The sequence below is a fragment of the Arvicanthis niloticus genome, chromosome 10 (assembly GCF_011762505.2).
Source record: "Arvicanthis niloticus isolate mArvNil1 chromosome 10, mArvNil1.pat.X, whole genome shotgun sequence".
Classification (NCBI taxonomy): Eukaryota; Metazoa; Chordata; class Mammalia; order Rodentia; family Muridae; genus Arvicanthis; species Arvicanthis niloticus.
The window spans coordinates 49,246,893-49,263,869 of record NC_047667.1 but is presented as its reverse complement, the minus strand read 5'-3'; the positions used below and the strand labels follow the sequence as shown (position 1 = coordinate 49,263,869).

General features: G+C 40.7%; 1 protein-coding gene across 5 annotated transcripts in view; it reads left to right on the top strand.

Annotated features, from left to right (window-relative positions):
* Nucleotides 1-10,303: 10,303 nt before the first annotated feature.
* Dnm3 (dynamin 3) overlaps nucleotides 10,304-16,977 on the top strand; it is a 457,535-nt gene continuing 450,861 nt past the window's right edge. For 3 of the 5 annotated variants that reach the window (XM_076941476.1, XM_034513130.2, XM_076941475.1), the window contains exon 1: nucleotides 10,309-10,654. In XM_076941476.1, coding sequence (XP_076797591.1) covers nucleotides 10,494-10,654 — 161 coding nt within the window. In that variant the 5' untranslated portion in view covers nucleotides 10,309-10,493. Of the gene's footprint in view, nucleotides 10,655-16,977 lie in introns of all 5 variants that reach the window. The other 2 variants (XM_034513132.2, XM_034513134.2) reach the window with 1 other exon arrangement.

Genomic DNA, 16,977 nt, shown 5'->3' with positions numbered 1-16,977 from the left:
CAGTATCATGAGGTTTTTTAAAATTATACCTCTGTAGTACTTGAAATCAGAGATGATGATACCTCCAGCAGTTTTTTTCAACATTGTTTTAGCCATCCTGTTGTTATTGCTATTTAAATTTGACTATATCATGTAATATCTTTTTTTTTAATCTATGGTAATTGAAAGTTTTGCTGGGTATAGTCTGGGCTGACATCTGTGCTTTCTTAGAGTCTACAGCTCATCTGTCCAGGCCCTTCTGGCATTTAGAGTCTCCACTGAGAAGTCAGGTTTAATTTTAATAGATTTGCCTTTATATGTTACTTGGTCTTTCCCCCTTACATTGTTTAAAACTCTTTCTTCTGTATGTTAAGTGTTTTGATTATTCTGTGACAAGGGACTTTCTTTTCTGGTCCAATCTATTTGGTGTTCTGCATGCTTCTTATACCTTTATCATATTGGCATTGCCTTCTTTAGGTTAGGAAAGTTTTCTTTTATGATTTTGGTTGAAGATATTTTCTGGGTCTTTGAACTGGGTTTCTTTTCTTTTCTCTATTTCTATTGTTGTTATCTTAGGTCTTTTCATAGTGTCCCAGAGTTCATGGATGCTTTGGGTCAGGAGTTATTTGATTTACCATTTTCTTTGATTTACCATTTTCTTCTATTGTATCTTTAACTCCTGAGATTCTCTCTACCATCTTTGTATTCTGTTGGTAATGCTTGGTATTGTAGTTCTTGTTCAAATTTCTAAAGTTTCTAGAATTCCTTTAGTTTGTGTTTTCTTTATTGCTTCTGTTTCCATTTTCTGGTCTTTAAGAGTGCTATTCACTTCCATCAAGTGTTTGTGTTTTCTTGGCTTTCTTTAAGAGATTTATTCTTTTTCTCCAATTATTGGTGTTTTCCTGTATTTCTTTAAGGGATTTATTCATTTCCTCTTTAAAGCATCTCTACCATCTTCATGCAGTTAGTGTCAAGGTCCTTTTCTGTCCTTCAGCAACGTTGGAATATTCAGAGCCTGCTGATGGCTCGATTTAGTGGAGACATATTGTCCTGGCTGTTATTGATTTTGTTTTTATGCTGGTGTCTAGGCATCTGGGTTCGGCGTGATTATATATCTGAGTGGTGATTTATGGATTTGTCTTTGTTGTTTAGGTGTTTTGTTTCTTGGTTTCTGTTTCCTTTTTGGATTTTTGCAGAGTGTTATACCTTTGTGTTGCCTGGTAGGATTTCTTTGGATTTGATAGTTGTGGCCCCTGGGGGTTTCAGATAAAATGTGTTTTTGGGTATTGTATGACATCAGGAATAGAGATAGGCTGGGGCTCTGAAGGGATTCAAAGGAGAGAGAAGAGGGCTTGTTTTGTTTTGTTTTTAAATCAGGATCTGCTTATTTTGTCTCCTTGGACAGTGAAGAGAGGCCACCCCAAAGGGTCTGTTAAAGCTCTGGGGAATGAAACTGGGGTTTAGATCTAGGGAACAGAAGGAGAATGGAAAAATCTGCAGATTGGCAGGAGTATTCTATGGGTTAGGAGGGAGTGCCTGCTGCTGTTGGAGGCTGGGACCAAGTATCAAGTAGGAAAAGGAAGGTTAGAAGGGGAAGCCCTGTGGAATTCACAGGAGATGGGAGCAGGGGACAGGGAAGGTTGCCAAGGGTGTGCTGCTAAGTTGGGGATGAGATTTGGGGATTGGGTCTAGGGAAAGAGAGAGGAGGTCAGTCTCCAGTCAACCTAGTTTTCTGATGGACATGACCTGTGGTTTAGCAGGGGTGCCTGCTAGAGTTGGGGGCTGGGACTAGTGAGAATGGAGTTGGGGTTAGGAGGGTATGAGCTGTGGCATCCACAGTGAGACATGGGTATGGGGAAATGGAAGCTGTAGGTGGTGTTCTGTTGTATCACTAGGGAAGAGACTGAGGGACTGGGTCTGGAGGAACTTAGAGAGACTCATTTAACATTTTGATCATCTTTCTGTGTCATTGAAAATTTCATAAACGTAATTTAAATGGGACTTTATTGTTGCGGTAAATCTTTTGCCCATAGGGAGTCCAGAGAATAACGACACAAGTCAATAAGTATCAAATGAATGCTGCATGCCTAGATTGGGCAGATTTACCATTAAACTACACTATTCCCCGGCTATGAGAGCTCTTAACAACTTGCGGTTTCCTAGGTCAAGGCCTTCTTCGTCTTCTCTCTCTCCACCAACTGCCCTCTAGCTTCGACCAACTGCCAACCTGCGCCACGCCGTCTTCTTCTTTTTCTTCGCTCTCCTCGTCTTCTCCTTTTCCTGCCTCTGGCTCCTCCCACTCCTCTTCTACTGCCCAATCACTGGCTGTAGCCTTTATTTAACAGATTTGATTGGACAGAAGGTTTACAAGATTTTATAGCTTCACATACACAAAGACACACAAACACATACACACATAGTATTTACAGGGAGGTCAATTCAACAATTCAATTGTAAATTGTGAAGATACACCTTAATAAGGTTTTGAATCTTTAGGAATTACCAGGAAAGTAGTGACAACATAAATATGAGAGCCATGGAGTGGAACCTACCATCTATCACTGGGGTTGAGACAGGTTGAGGTGACTGTATGTACATTCAAGAGCAGACTCCCCTCCTCAGCTTTTATACATATTGGAAAGGTAGACATTGGCTTTCTAAGTGAGATTTAAAGCACGAAATAGCATTTCTTTCAGAGTGATTCTAGGTGATTTCAGTTGAACACATGTAGACCTGCGTGGCAGAAGGAAGAACAGACAGTGTGCTAAATCATACATGTGAAACGCAGACTGTTGTTCTTCTTGACCTTGCTTTCTCAGTGCTTTAAGCTTGCTCACCACTGTTCTCTGTCCAGCATACATGTCAATTTGACCATGTTTTGAGGAGACTACTGGTGAGTGTCCATCTGTCAGATCTCAAATGAACAGAAGCCGTTGGAGCAGGAACCTGGAGTGGATCTTCCACAGTTGTTTTGATTCCTGGCAGTAGATGAGGAGCATGGGGTAGGGATGCCATACCTTCTTATCAGCTCAATAAGCCAAAGGAGAGAAAGGATGATGTCAGTGTCACACAGAATGACTGCAGCTTGGACAGTCTGCCTGTTTAAATGCTCATTGTGTTTAACAAGCTTGAAAAGACTTCTGCAGTGAGTCTGATTTTCAGAAAGGTCTAAAATCTGTGCAAGAGGAAGAAAAAAAAAAACCTTTGGAGAAAGAAGTGAAGAGCCCAAATAGATCCTAAATAGTATTTGGAGCAGTAGTGTTATTATATTATCCAGCTATTAAATGGATAGCATGGCAAATGCTTACAAGTTTGGTTCAGCTCTGCTTCATAAAAATTTTTTAAATGTTGTGCTGGGCACTATGGGAAATAAACAAGATATGAGTTTGTAATAATGTGGTGGATTTTTAAGAACATGAATTCCTAAAGCCATATATTCAAGTCTGTGATTTTTTGTGAATTTACATATTTTTTCTAGGCATATTTTCATTACTGAAAAAAATTTCTCTCAGGGCATGTTTTCATTCTGAAGTATATTTAAAATACATATCTGTGTGTATACATATATATTTATTATTTATAGATTTAATTTTGGAAATAGCCAGGCTGTGTGGAACTAAGTCCTATAAACAAGGGAGGTGATCAAAATGGAGAAAATTCTGTTTATCTAAAGTGAAGTGTGACTGTGTTTCATGAAGTGTGACTTTTTGGTTTTTTGTTTTTGTTTTTTGAGTTTTTTCCAAAATTTCTTTTTGGTTAGGAATATCTTTTTAAATTTATTTTGTATTGAATATTTTATTTACATTTCAGATGTCATCCCCTTTCTCCATTTCCCCTCCCTAGAAACCCCTATCCCATGACCCCTTCTCCTTTTTGCTTTTATATAATTTTTTAAAATGTTAATCAAAGGCTTTATAAGTTTGGTAATGCTCAATATCAATCAGAAGTGTAACCCAATGCCCAACCTAGATATATCAACTATTTTTGACTGGCAGAGACACCAGAACATCTGCCTTCATGGTCCCTCCCCCACCCTTCTCTCTCATCACCTAGCTCCTCCTCTCCTCCTCTCCTTACTCTTCTCTTTCTCTCTGTACTCCTCCCACCTTAGCTCCTCTTACATATCACCCTTCCTGTTAAAATAAAACTTTTCTCTCAAAATAAAATTAGATATATATAACTATATCAATTAGTGTCAGTAAGGTACAAGGTAGATCTAATACCCAGTCCATTATTTTGTTGACTAACCAGAACCTCTGTCATCTCTCCTAACTAAAAGACTTAGTTCTGAACCTGGCTTTTTTCTTGGCTTTAGAATGAATGTCAGCTGAAAACCACCCTCTGAAATCTTTTCTCTCAAAGTAAATAGCCAGGATTGGCTATGAGATTATAAGTTTTCAACCCCATCAGAAATCCAGAATGACTGAGTTAACTGAAATTATGGGAAGCACAAAGCATAGCTTCTAAAACATAGCCAATTTATAGAGACCGCTGAACACCTGGACAGTCCCTATACTACAAAACATTGGAGCATCCAATCTTCAGCCTTCTGGCCCAGGATCATCTGACAGACAGATGCAGAATTAGTAAGGGCTGATTACTCTGTCTTGGCAGATATAATCAGTTGACTATTCCTCAAGTGTGTTCTTTTCTGGACAGTAATTTGTCTGTAGATGAAAAGAGGCAATTCTTGCCTAGTGGCTGTCTCACCACAACTGGAGTAACTCCAAAGATGCTCAATTTCTTCTTAGAATCCAAGACAGGAAGCTGTCAGGAGCAGACAGGTCTCTAATCAAAATGGACATTAATACAGAAATGTTTGTAACATCAATTCTGTGGACTTCTGAGGTTTTGAAAACCAACTATCCATGTAAGGCAATCTGGACTGTTGTCTGTTAACTCCTCTCAGCTATTTCTAAAGAAAATATAGAAAACATCCTAACAATAAACTCAGAGCCATGAACTTGCTATAGGCCCTTAACTCACAGGCTAACCATCTCAAATCAGTTAAAAAAAAAAAACTTAAGGAAGGACTGGGTCTAAGCCTTGTATTCTTAAATGTGTTATACAGGCACAATGCCTATGATAGTAACAATATTCATCTCACTTTTATATCAATAAGAAGCAATGAAAACCTTAAATTTGAAATCAAAGTAAATTTTGTACCATTTAAGAAATTATAACTTCATCTTAATAACAATTATACATATTTCTACCAATAGGTTATGGCTATGCAATAAATCCTAGCTAATCTTCCCTGCTCCAACAAAACCACCACTTTTCTCTAGAAAGACAGCCCAATATTAACCATCTCAGTCCCCAAGCACACGAATAGGGGCTCTTCATTAACTTCTTCAAGCTGATTATGGGCATTGAGATATTAGAAGAGGGGCAGGGGAAAGAGTAAATGGATAAGCCTCTGATGCTGTGTCTTCACTGCATCCAGCTGGAATTCCAGGACATCAGAGGTTTGAGCAGGTCTGCTCAGCTTGCTTGATGAGTAGATACACCAAGGCTGTGTATTCTGCAATATACAATTCTCAAAAAAAATTTTAGTATCAAGATAATTTTTTTTTGTTTGAATTCTGGAATCCAGTCTTCTAGCAGCCTGCCTCTGTCATGTCTAATCCATATAATTCTGGGAGTTTCTATGAGGGTGTGCTCCCACCATCCTCCCTGCTCTCAAATTCCCCAACACTAGGGAATCCAAAGTTTCAGGCACCAAGGCTGTCCACTTCCACCGATGCCTAACCCCTTACCCCCTACCCCCTCCTCCAGTTTCTATGAGGGTGTGCTCCCACCATCCTCCCATTCCCACCTCCCTGCTCTTGAAATTCCCCAACACTAGGGAATCCAAACTTTCAGGCACCAAGGTTGGCCACTTCCACTGATTCCTGCAAGGTCACCCTCAACTACTTATACAGGTGGAGCCACGAGTCCCTCCCTTTGTGTTCTTGGGCTGGAGATTTTAGAATGGCTACTTCAGCTTGTTTCTTAGGACCATTTGCTTGAAAAATTGTTTTCCAACCTTTTACTCTAAGGTAGAGTCTGTCTTTGTCACTGAGGTGGGTTTCCTGTATGCAGCAAAATGCTGGGGCCTGTTCACGTATCCAATCAATTAGCCTATGTCTTTTAATTGGGGAATTGAGTCCATTGATGTTAAGAGATATTAAGAAACGGTGATTGTTGTTTCCTGTTACTTTTGTTATTAGAGGTGGAGGTATCTTTGTGTGGTCATCTTCTTTTGGATTTGTTGTTCTTTTGGTTACTTTCTTGCTCTTTCTAGGGTATAATTTCCCTCCTTGTATTGGAGCTTTCCCACTATTATCCTTTGTAATGCTAGGTTTGTGGAAAGATATTATGTAAATTTTGTTTTGCCATGGAATATCTAGGTTTCTCCATCTATGGTAATTGAGAGTTTTGCTGGGTATAGTAGCCTGGGCTGGCATTTGTGTTCTCTTAGGGTCTGTATGACATCTGTCCAGCATCTTCTAGCTTTTATAGTATTTGGTGAGAAGTCTGGTGTAATTCTGATAGGTCTGCCTTTATATGTTACTTGGCCTTTTTCCCTTACTGCATTTAATATTTTGTCTTTGTTTTGAGCACTTGGTGTTTTGATTATTATGTGATGGGAGGTGTTTCTTTTCTGGTCTAGTCTATTTGGCATTCTATAGGCTTCTTGTATGTTTATGGGCATCTTGTTTTTTAGATTAGTGAAGTTTTCTTCTATAATTTTGTTGAAGATATTTATTGGCCCTTTATGTTGGGAATCTTCACTGTCATCTATACCTATTATCCGTAGGTTCGGTCTCCTCATTGTGTCCTGGATTTCCTGGATGTTTTGTGTTAAGAAGTTTTTGCATTTTGCATTTTCTTTGACAGTTGTATCAATATTTTTTATGGCATCTTCTGCACCTGAGATTCTCTCTTCTATCTCTTGTATTCTGTTGGTGATGCTTATGTCTATGACTCCTGATTTCTTTCCTAGGTTTTCTATCTCCAGACTAGTCTCCCGTTGTGATTTCTTGATTGTTTCTACTTCCATTTTTATGTCCTGGATGGTTTTGTTCAATTCCTTTACCTGTTTGGTTGTGTTTTCTTGTAATTCTTTAAGGAATTTTTATGTTTCCTCTTTAAGGGCTTCTACCTGTTTACCTGTGTTCTCTTCAAATTCTTTGAGAGGGTTATTTATGTCCTTCTTAAAGTCCTGTATCATCATCATTAGAAGTGATTTTAAATCTGAATCTTGCTTTCCTAGTGATATGGGGGAATTTAGGACTTTCTCCTGTGGGAGAACTAGATTCTAATGATGCCAAGTACCCTGGGTTGCTGATGCTTATGTTCTTGTGCTTGCCTTTCACCATCTGAATCTACTTAGTGCTACCTGCCCTGTCTCTGACTGGATCCTGTCTTTCCTATTATCTTGGTTGTATCAGAACTGTGTGGGGTGGGTGTTACTACTGAGGTTAGAGCTGGGGCCCAAAATCTGCTCAGTGCCCAGGGGCAGACAGGAAGAAACCAGTGCTCCACGCCAGGAGTGACTTCCTGGGTCCTAGTGGGTCCCAGTTACTCCCTGCTTTGGGAGGGTGTTGCTGTCTGCCTACCTAAGATACTGCCCGGGTTAGAGCTCCTAGGAGGCCTGTTTCCTCTGGGTTCTGTGAGATTGGGGGCAAAGGTGCCTACTGGGATCTGCTCAGTGCTCGGGCCCAGACTGGAAGGAACCAGTGCTAGGGCCAGGTGTCGGAGTGTGACTTTTATGGGAGTGCCATATCTGTTTCAAAAAAGTTCCTCTCAGTTTGTGTGGTATTCTCTCATTAAGATCATCTCTTAAAATGACCATGAAGTAAAATACACACTTACATATCAGTGTTCTTATGGGCTTACCAAAGTACTAACTTCTAACACACAGAAGCTGGAAAGGGTTTTAAATCTTTAGGAACTATCAGGAAAGTAGGGGCAACATAAATATTAGAGCTAGGGAGTGGAACCTGCCATCCATCACTGGGGTTGGGACAGGTGGAGGTGAGTGTGTGATACATTCAAGAAACTGGACACTGAGCAGACTCCCCTCCTCAGCTTTCATACACATTGGAAAGGGAGATATTGGCTTTCTATGGTATTATCCCATCTGTTTTTCCATTTCATATTTCTGTTTCCTATTTGTTTTACCTGATTAACTTATGAGTAGAAATCTATGCCTCTGAAGGACCTTGGTTATTTCTGTGTGCCTTCAGCTTCTCTTGCCACCGCGTTACTGCAGAATAATCTAGAAAGGGGAAGTAAAGACGAAAAGTGAGTGGTAAGAGTAATTCTGATTGGTTTCTTGAACTAAGTGAACAGGACTGACTAGAGGTTTCTAATAGCTGATATATTTTCTTTCTAATTCCCAATATCATCATCAGCTTCTACAGTAGAGCTCAAAAGACTTTGGACACAGGCTAGTGTACTCAGCTTACACAGCATGGAGTGGTATGCAATAGGAACCCAGCAAGAGCCATGTCTTCTCAGAAGCTATCTATGACCCTTTGCAGATAGAGTCGTTGCTCCCTGATTTCCATCCCAGGTTCCTTTAAATGAACCCAACATCTGTAGTAAGCTTGGGTTGTATAACAAAATGCCATTGTGTGCATAACTTTAAAAGATATTTTTATCCTGTGTTTTCAGGCCTACAAAGTTTAAGGTCAAGATGTCTGTTGATCTGTTCTAGTGAGGGCCATCTTTCTGTTTGGAAGATGACTGCCTTCTTGTTGTGTCTTCATATGGCAGATGGGGCTGGGTCTCTGGCGTCTCTTATTACAGGAACTCTAGCTCTTTCAAACTAGAATTCTACCACAATGACTTCATTTAACCATAATCGTTTCCTTCTATCAAATACATTGACCTTGGAAGGCTATGACTTGTGATGGTTAATATTGACTGTTAACTTGGCAGGATCTAGAATTACCATGGAAACAAACCTTTGGTCATGTCTTTAAAAGATTATTTAGGTTAGGTTCATTAAGGTGGGACTACTCCACATGTTGGGATTTCGGAGCTTTCTGACTGCATAGGAAGGAAAAAGGTAGCCAATGATCAGCATTTGCTTCTCTCTGCCTTTTGACTATGGATGCAATACAGCAGCCTCTACCCACTTCTGTCATAGGCGTCCCTGCTACCAGCTCCTGGGAAGCAGTTGCCGAGAAAAATATTTCCTCAGGGTCAGTGCTCAGAGGTTGCTGCAACAGTGGTTTAAAGTTTCCACCCCAAACTGGCAGCAAAACATGGCACTGTATGCCTAAAAATCGCAAGAGTTACTTGTCAGGAAATCAGAAAGCCACTGAGTCTAGACAATGTGAGGCTGGGTCAGACTCTGTTCACTGTTGTCCTAGAGGGGCAATAATGCGAAAGTGATGCCTAAGTGACAGTGAAGACCCCAGGCTGCTGGAGATGCAACGAGCTTTCCAATGTAGTCTCTAGCCTTTATGTAACTTAAAGCCATTGGTCAATCATCAGATGGAGGATGTGTGAGACAAGTAAATTCTGCACATTAAATGTGAGAGGTGTCAGTATTCAAAACGCACAGGAAAGAGGACCACTGTAAGGAGGTGAAGAAGCATGGCCATTTATCTTTGTGTCTCCATCACCGGGCACATAATCTTCTCAGTGTGCTAAATTTAACGGACCGAGTGCAGACTGCATGGCTCCACAGCCAATCTCTTTGTCCTGTGTAGGAGCTAAAAGGACAGCTAGTTCAGGCAAAGAATCCCAAAAGCCAGAAAGAGTATGGTAGGAGTAGAGAACACAAAGTTCAAGGAAGTACACTTTAGCTTACAGGAGGTCGAGTAGGACAGACTGGTAGTGTTGAGTACTTCAATAAGGTCAGATAACCCAGTTCTCCAATGGAGAAGAATTGTCTCCAAAAGGTCAGCTTATCTCTGCCTCCCACAGCAATCTGGGGTTTTAGAGTAGAGGGTGAAATGTGAGATTTCCTTTTGGGAAATGTATTCTGATTCGTACAAAGACGGTAGTGGTGCATGGTGAAGCTGATGTCAACGTGCTGTTAGCTGATGGTAGGTAGTAGTGCTTTTCATTGGGCTTCCGTCCGTCTGTGTGATGTAGCTCCTTCAAAAGGAACAGCAATTCCTCTTGGGTGTGATTTTAGGCTATTCCTTGACCAAGTGCAGTACCCTGCCTTTTAGCCTGGGCGGTGGCATCTGGCTGAAGCTGGGTGCGCTGCTCCACTAGGCCAGTAAGGTTGGAAACTGTACGGAGGAGCAGGCGAGGGGCGTGGTGTGGGCGTGGCCATCTCAGGACAAGGCCACGCCTCCTTCGCCTTTCTCGGCTGCGCAGGCGCGCTGTTGGCTGTGAGCTGTCAGGAGCCTAGCAGCGGGAGGCAGGGATCGGACAGCGGTGCGGGGACTTAGCCGTGTGAGCCCCGCGCAGCGACAACCGGGACAAGTGCTGCGAGGCCCGGGCTGCCTGCCAGGTCACAGAGTCGAGCGGGGACCTGTGGGGTAGTTGGCCGCACAAGCAAGATGGGGAACCGGGAGATGGAAGAGCTGATCCCTCTGGTGAACCGTCTGCAGGACGCTTTCTCGGCTCTGGGACAGAGCTGTCTGCTGGAGCTGCCGCAGATCGCCGTGGTGGGCGGCCAGAGCGCCGGGAAGAGCTCAGTGCTCGAGAACTTCGTGGGCAGGTGAGCGCACCGGGAGCGCGGTGGGGGCGCGTCCGTGGTAGCCCTGTGCTTCAGGCCGTTGGAACGTGGAACGGTGTGGGGAGCCCGAGGGTGCACTAGAGGCTGCAGCGGATTGGGGGCAGAGCAGTTGTGTCTCTGGAGCAGGCAGGGTCCTCCTTGCTCTGGCCATCCTTCGTCTCACCATTCTCTACCCGGTGGTGACCCCCGGTCTGCCTTTCATCCTGCCATACAAAGCCATTTCCTCCCCACCCTTGGTGGAGGAGTCGGGGTACGCCCTGGGATCCACTTCCCTCACTGGCTTGGTGCGCGCCAGCCCCTGGCAGCCTGGAAGCGCAGCCCGGTGCTTTCCAGTCCCCAGCTCTCTTTCTCCAGCTCAACATCCCTCTCCTTTCCCTGTCATTCTCCCGGAGGCTCTCAGTTCGGCAGCGGGGATGCACCCCTCCTCCTTCATCACCCCCACCGTCCCCCATCCTCTGGCCCTGGCTCTCCGATCTTCTCAGATGTCTACTGTTTGAGACAGTCATCGCCTGCCCCGAGCAGGAGAGGCGGGGTGTGTGAACCCAGAAATCCCGAGGTGTAGGCTTATCTGGAGATGCTTGCCCACCATTCGCCTTGGGAGCCGAAGAATAAACGGTGGTGTGTTTATGATTGTGCACCCATTCACTGCTCAGGCATGACTGAAAACCCGAGACCTCCAGGGGTGACCGTGGACTTGCGATGTTCCTGTGCCGTGTCATTCCTGCACCATCTCAGAACTGACCAGCATCTTTCTCGCACTCTCTCTATGCCCCCTCCCCCAGCATCCTCTTGCGTTCCTTAAGCTCTTGTTTATCAGCAGGTCTTCAAGCTAACATCCAGAATCCAAATTGTAGTTATAGCTTCATATCTCCCAATTAAAAAAAATAAAGAATTGTTATTGTTTTAAGTCGGGAATCAACGTTTTTTTTTTTTTTTTTTCTTTCTGCGAACAATTCAGGAAGGATTGAGTTACCTTAATGGCCTTGCATGAAGAGTGCATCCTGAAGGCTGGAATCTGTTTCCAGTAGTAAACCAGGTAGAAGGCGCAGCAATGAAAACGGTGGGCTGGAGGGGGCAATCTGAAATTGCACTTCATTCTTTTATTTGGCTGGTGAGCGGCTTGTGATGCACAGGGTTCCTGCTGCGGTTCTCCATCCCCTTCTTTCTTTTTGCTATTGCTTGGCAATGTGTAAACTGTACCGCCGACTATTCTCACATTTTTGGGTGTGAGCGCTGCAAAGTGCGTTTCCCTTTTTCTCGGATGAGGCTCCATCTCTCAGGAGATACTCTTTCATTTTTCTCGCTTCAGTGTGAACTAGGAAGATAAAACCGTTGTAATTGCTCGCAATTGGCAGCTACCCTTGCGTAGTTAGTTCCCTTGATCATTTCTCCTTGGTTTTATAATTAATTTTTGCTCAATAGGAAAAGCAATAGCAAAGCATTTTGCCTACGTCATCTCAGAGCTCTGGTCTAAGGCAAGAAGTTACTTAATGATAGTCATTCCTAAGGATTAAAATTATGTTTAAAAAGCAACAGCCATGCACTCATGCATTTTCCTTATAATTTACTTGGATGAGCATATATTTAAGCATGTTTTGTTCAATGCCCTTGAATTCAATGTAAAGTGTGTGCCCATAGCTCAGTTCTGCCCTCCAGGTCGGCAAATCAGAACAATCTTCTTAATGGTATAACACAAGTGTGTACTTTTCCCCTCATTAGCTAAATTCTTCTTTAAAGAGAATAAAACAGAGGCACAGGAAAGTAACATAGTTAATTCTGAGTATTCTCCCATAATAAAATGAAAGAAAGGGACTATAAAAATCAGAGCACCTATCAGAATGTGTTAGTAATTTCTCCTACTTTATAAAGTTTTACCAATAGTGACTGAAGGGATGATAAGAAAATAATAAACCTAGAAGAATATGTTCATTAAGTACATAAAACCTTTATTAGCTCAGAGTAGCTCTGTCTAGCACAACTTATATATTAAGGAAGAAACTTAATTAGAAGAAGGTCATTTGACTTTAATAAAGATTTTAGTCATTGAATGATTGAGGAATCTAATTTCTAATTATAACTCAACCTTAGGGGAGAAAAAAAAAAAAAAAAAAAAAACCCGTCATTTTCAGAAGTGAATCAACCCAGGTTGAAAAAGAAAAGGTTTTTGTGTTTTAGTGGGATCTTTTAACTTTTATTAAGCAGGAGCTTTATAACCAATATAAAGTTCTTTAAAAGGCAGTCTTTCTCCTCGGCTCATAGTTGTTCTTATTCAATGCTTGACCAATTGTGTAGTGACCTAGTACAGTCAAGCACCAGGATCTTCACTTGTGTTAACAGTTTGCTTCTCAATTAAGCTCGTTCTCTTTGAAATACTGTTGTGTTTGTTTACTGGTTTATTTACCACTTAATCCACCATTAGTAGCTGACCATATCTTTCCATTAAAAATAGTTTGCATATATATATATATATATATATATATATATATATATATTAAATACCATTGAATGTATCCAGATGTGAATGTGTTTATTTAACTGTATCTGTAAAACCAATTTTCGGGTGACAAGTTTGTTATGAATAAAATGTATCATGAATGAACTACTTGTTTGTGATTTTCTTGCTGAAGCGATGGATTTGCATATTAATGTGATATAGTGTGAGTAGCTAGATTGTTGTGATTGTTCAAGGCGAGCCTATATGCTGGCAGAGAGAAGCTGTTTATGGTCTAATACCCAGAAAGTAAAACCCATGGGTTGAAGGAAGACGGGTTCACGACCAGGCTTGCATCTGTCCATTGGCCTGGTTTGTAAATGGAAGAATTGAATTTATTCAGCTGCTTTCTTATTTGTGTATTTATATGAACGTTTGTGCCCTCCCCTCTAGTTGAACTCAGGGCCTTGTGTATGCCAGGCAAGTGCTCCACCACTTAGCCACATTTCCAGCTCATTTTGTCCCCCTCCCCCTACCATAGACCAGAATCATCCTGTATCCTAGACAGTCATTGAACTTGTGATTGTCCTCTCTCAGCTGCTGTTGTAGTTGGGATTACAGGCCTGAGTCACCTGCACACATAGAAAAGATTTTGAGGCCTGGTTCTAAATTTGTATATTTAGAAGGATATATATATATATATATATATATATATATATATATATATATATATCTCAATGGCTAATAGTTACTGAGTGCTTACTACATCTTGGATACTATCTCAGTTCCTTTATATGAATAATCTCATTTAATCTTTATAAAACTCTGAAGACGTAGGTACACTTATTCATTTCATTTTACCTAATAGTAAATTAAAATGTAATGAGCTCAAACAAGTCACTCATGGCTAATTTGAGTTAATGTAAAAACTTCAGTTCAACCTGAGGCATTTGAACTCCTTAATCCAGTCTTCAGAACCTAGGTGCTGTACTGCCCTTCCGAATGGACGTTTATCAGTCCTTTTGGTTAAATACTGGCAGTATCATTCTTTTTGGTCTTCTAACTCTGGGCACTATATTGATAATTTTATTTCCACTATGTTGTGTTCATCTACTGTCTCAGAAGTGTTAATGAAAAGATACACACTTTTATTTATGAGACATTCCTGAAGATAGCTATGAAATGTAATTGGGTTGTTTCCTTAAGTGTGTGTTTAGAGAGCATATAACTTATTTATTGAGGTGCTAAGTGAAAACTGTACAAGCTGCTAATGTGTAAATGTTTGTTAATGATACACTTGTTAGCAGCATTAGTTGCTCAGTGCTAATTATATAGGCAGAAGATTTCATGTTATTTTTTTTTTCCAGTCTGAATGGTAAACAGACCCCTGATTCTAAACAAGTAGAGAAGATTTTGTGGTTACTGGAAACCAGATGAAAGATTTCTAAACAATGACTATTCTGATGGGAGTTTATTTCAGTGTGAAACATCTCAATGATATGTATTTATTTATGAGGTTTATGAAGATGTTGGCCATCTTGTTTGAGAGGAAACTGAGTCATTTGGTGATGCTATTGGAGACGATCAGAGAATTAAGCCTAAAATTTATATTGCTCAAGGACTAACCAACTCAACTCCTTGATGAATTTCATGAACATGTTTCAAAGTGAGTAAGAGTCCTCTAATTGTGAACGAGATTAAAACTTACCAAGCCAGATATGTTTGTATCGAGGAGAACGATTTTGTTAAAATATCAAGGCATGTAAGTTATTGGATTTTTTAAAAAAGAAATGGCTTCTAAGATTATAGTTATTAGGTTAATGGTTGCTAACAATTAAGATGGGATAACTTTTGAAAATTATGCTTAGAAATCTTCAAGGAACTATTCAGTAAAAGATGAAAACCCTGAACTGTTCTTTATTTAATGAGTTGGTAGAACCTGAAATTATGAAGACATTTGTGCTGAATCAGCATTATATAATGCCTTTTAAGGTTATTACAGGTTCACAGTAGGATTTATTCACCACAACCAATATCCTTTATTTAAATACCAGTAATGTCTAAAAAGAAATATGGCTCAGTGGTCTGGTTTCGACTGAATGTCTTTGTTTTGGTTTTACTTATGATTAACCAATATTAAAAAAATATTCTTAATGTTTTAAAGAATGAAGTTGAGGGACTGAGAAGATGGTTCAATGATTAAGAATGCTTGCTTTGCAAGCTCTCACACTATGGTATTAGGTATGGCCTTAGGCGACTGTAACCCCAGAAATAGGTGGATCCCAGGAACTTGCTAGCCAGCCAACCTAGTCAGAACAACAAGCATCAGGTTTAGTGCGAGATGCCATCTCAAAAACTAAGATGGAGAGCAATAGGAGAAGACACCAGACATCTTGCCTTCCTCTGGCATGCACCTGCAACACTTGTCCCACCAACCACAAACCACCACCACGATACCACAACTAAAATTGTCGGGCAGGCAGTCTTCCATAATCTCAGAGGAATGGAAACAATATTAGGCACGTTAGAAAGTAGGGTATTTGGCTCTCTATCAATGAGATATAATATTTGATTTATGTATTAGTATGCTTTTTATTGCTACAGCGAAATAGTGGAGAATGGGTAATTTTATAAAGAAATGAGGTTTATTTAGCTCAAAGTTTTTAGACGCTGGAACTCAAACAGCATTGTATGGTTCTGGTGAAGCTTCCTGGTGGGAGTTTGTATGAAAGAGGTACAGGTCTCATGGCCAAATGGGAAGTCTGAGAGACAAAAAGGAGGGGGATTTCTCGTATAACAACCATCTGGAGAATTTATTGAAGTCCTACAGATGTGCATCAATTACTCCAGAGATCAAAGACCCCAGTGATCTCAGTTATCCTTCTCAAGATCTCTTAAAAGTTCTCTGACCCCTTACCACTGCTGTTAGAACCCAAGCTTCTCAGAAAAACCCTATCCACAACAGAGCAGTGTGAGGCTTTCTGTAGACCTCACCTTTTGCTGTGGCTATTTTTTAAGTAGAGTTAAATCATAAGGTTTTACTTATTATGATGGTCTTATTTATTTTTAAGAGGACCAGAGGCAGGCAGGAAATGGGGACTTTTTCCTCTCCTAGTAGGGTCAAATTAAGAGGGCTGAAAGCTAATGTATTGCATAGAATATCCAATTTAATATTCTATATCAAAACTTTAAATATTTAATGTTCTATATGGACAGAGTTCTTCCATTTCCCCATCTAAGTCTACTTTGCATTGTCTCATGTTATCAACATTGATATAAAAACCACAAATAATTATGACATAGTACTCTTGTTTCAATATTTTTAAAAGGAAGGGCAGACCAACATTTGTTTAGGCCTTACTGAGTATGTAGGCCTGGACTCTTTGACAGAGTCCCCATATCTCTCAGTTCTTATGGTTTTCACATCCAAATGCCAGTGGGGATAAAACTCAGAGGCAGAGAGGAAAGTTATTTGTTTAGATCTCATGGCCAGTAAGCAGCCTAACCTTGACTAAACCTTGGACAAGACTCGTATTGGAATCCTTGAGAAATACAGAAGTAACATTAATGAATATCTATCGAATTCTAAGCTTAGTGGGCATATAAAACATCCAAAAGCTTATATATGTATATATACATATACATATACGTGTGTGTGTGTGTGTGTGCATGTACATATGTGTGTGTGTGTGTGTGTGTGTATGAGGTATGTACACAGAGAGAACTGCCAAGCTCACCAGGTACCTCAGCAGGGAAAGAGGTATGCTCTCTTAGCTTAATGACCTGGCTATTCATGGAATCTATATAAATCTGCTCTCTGACTACCACATAGTACCACGGAACATGTACCCTCCCACTAGTAATTCGTAATTAA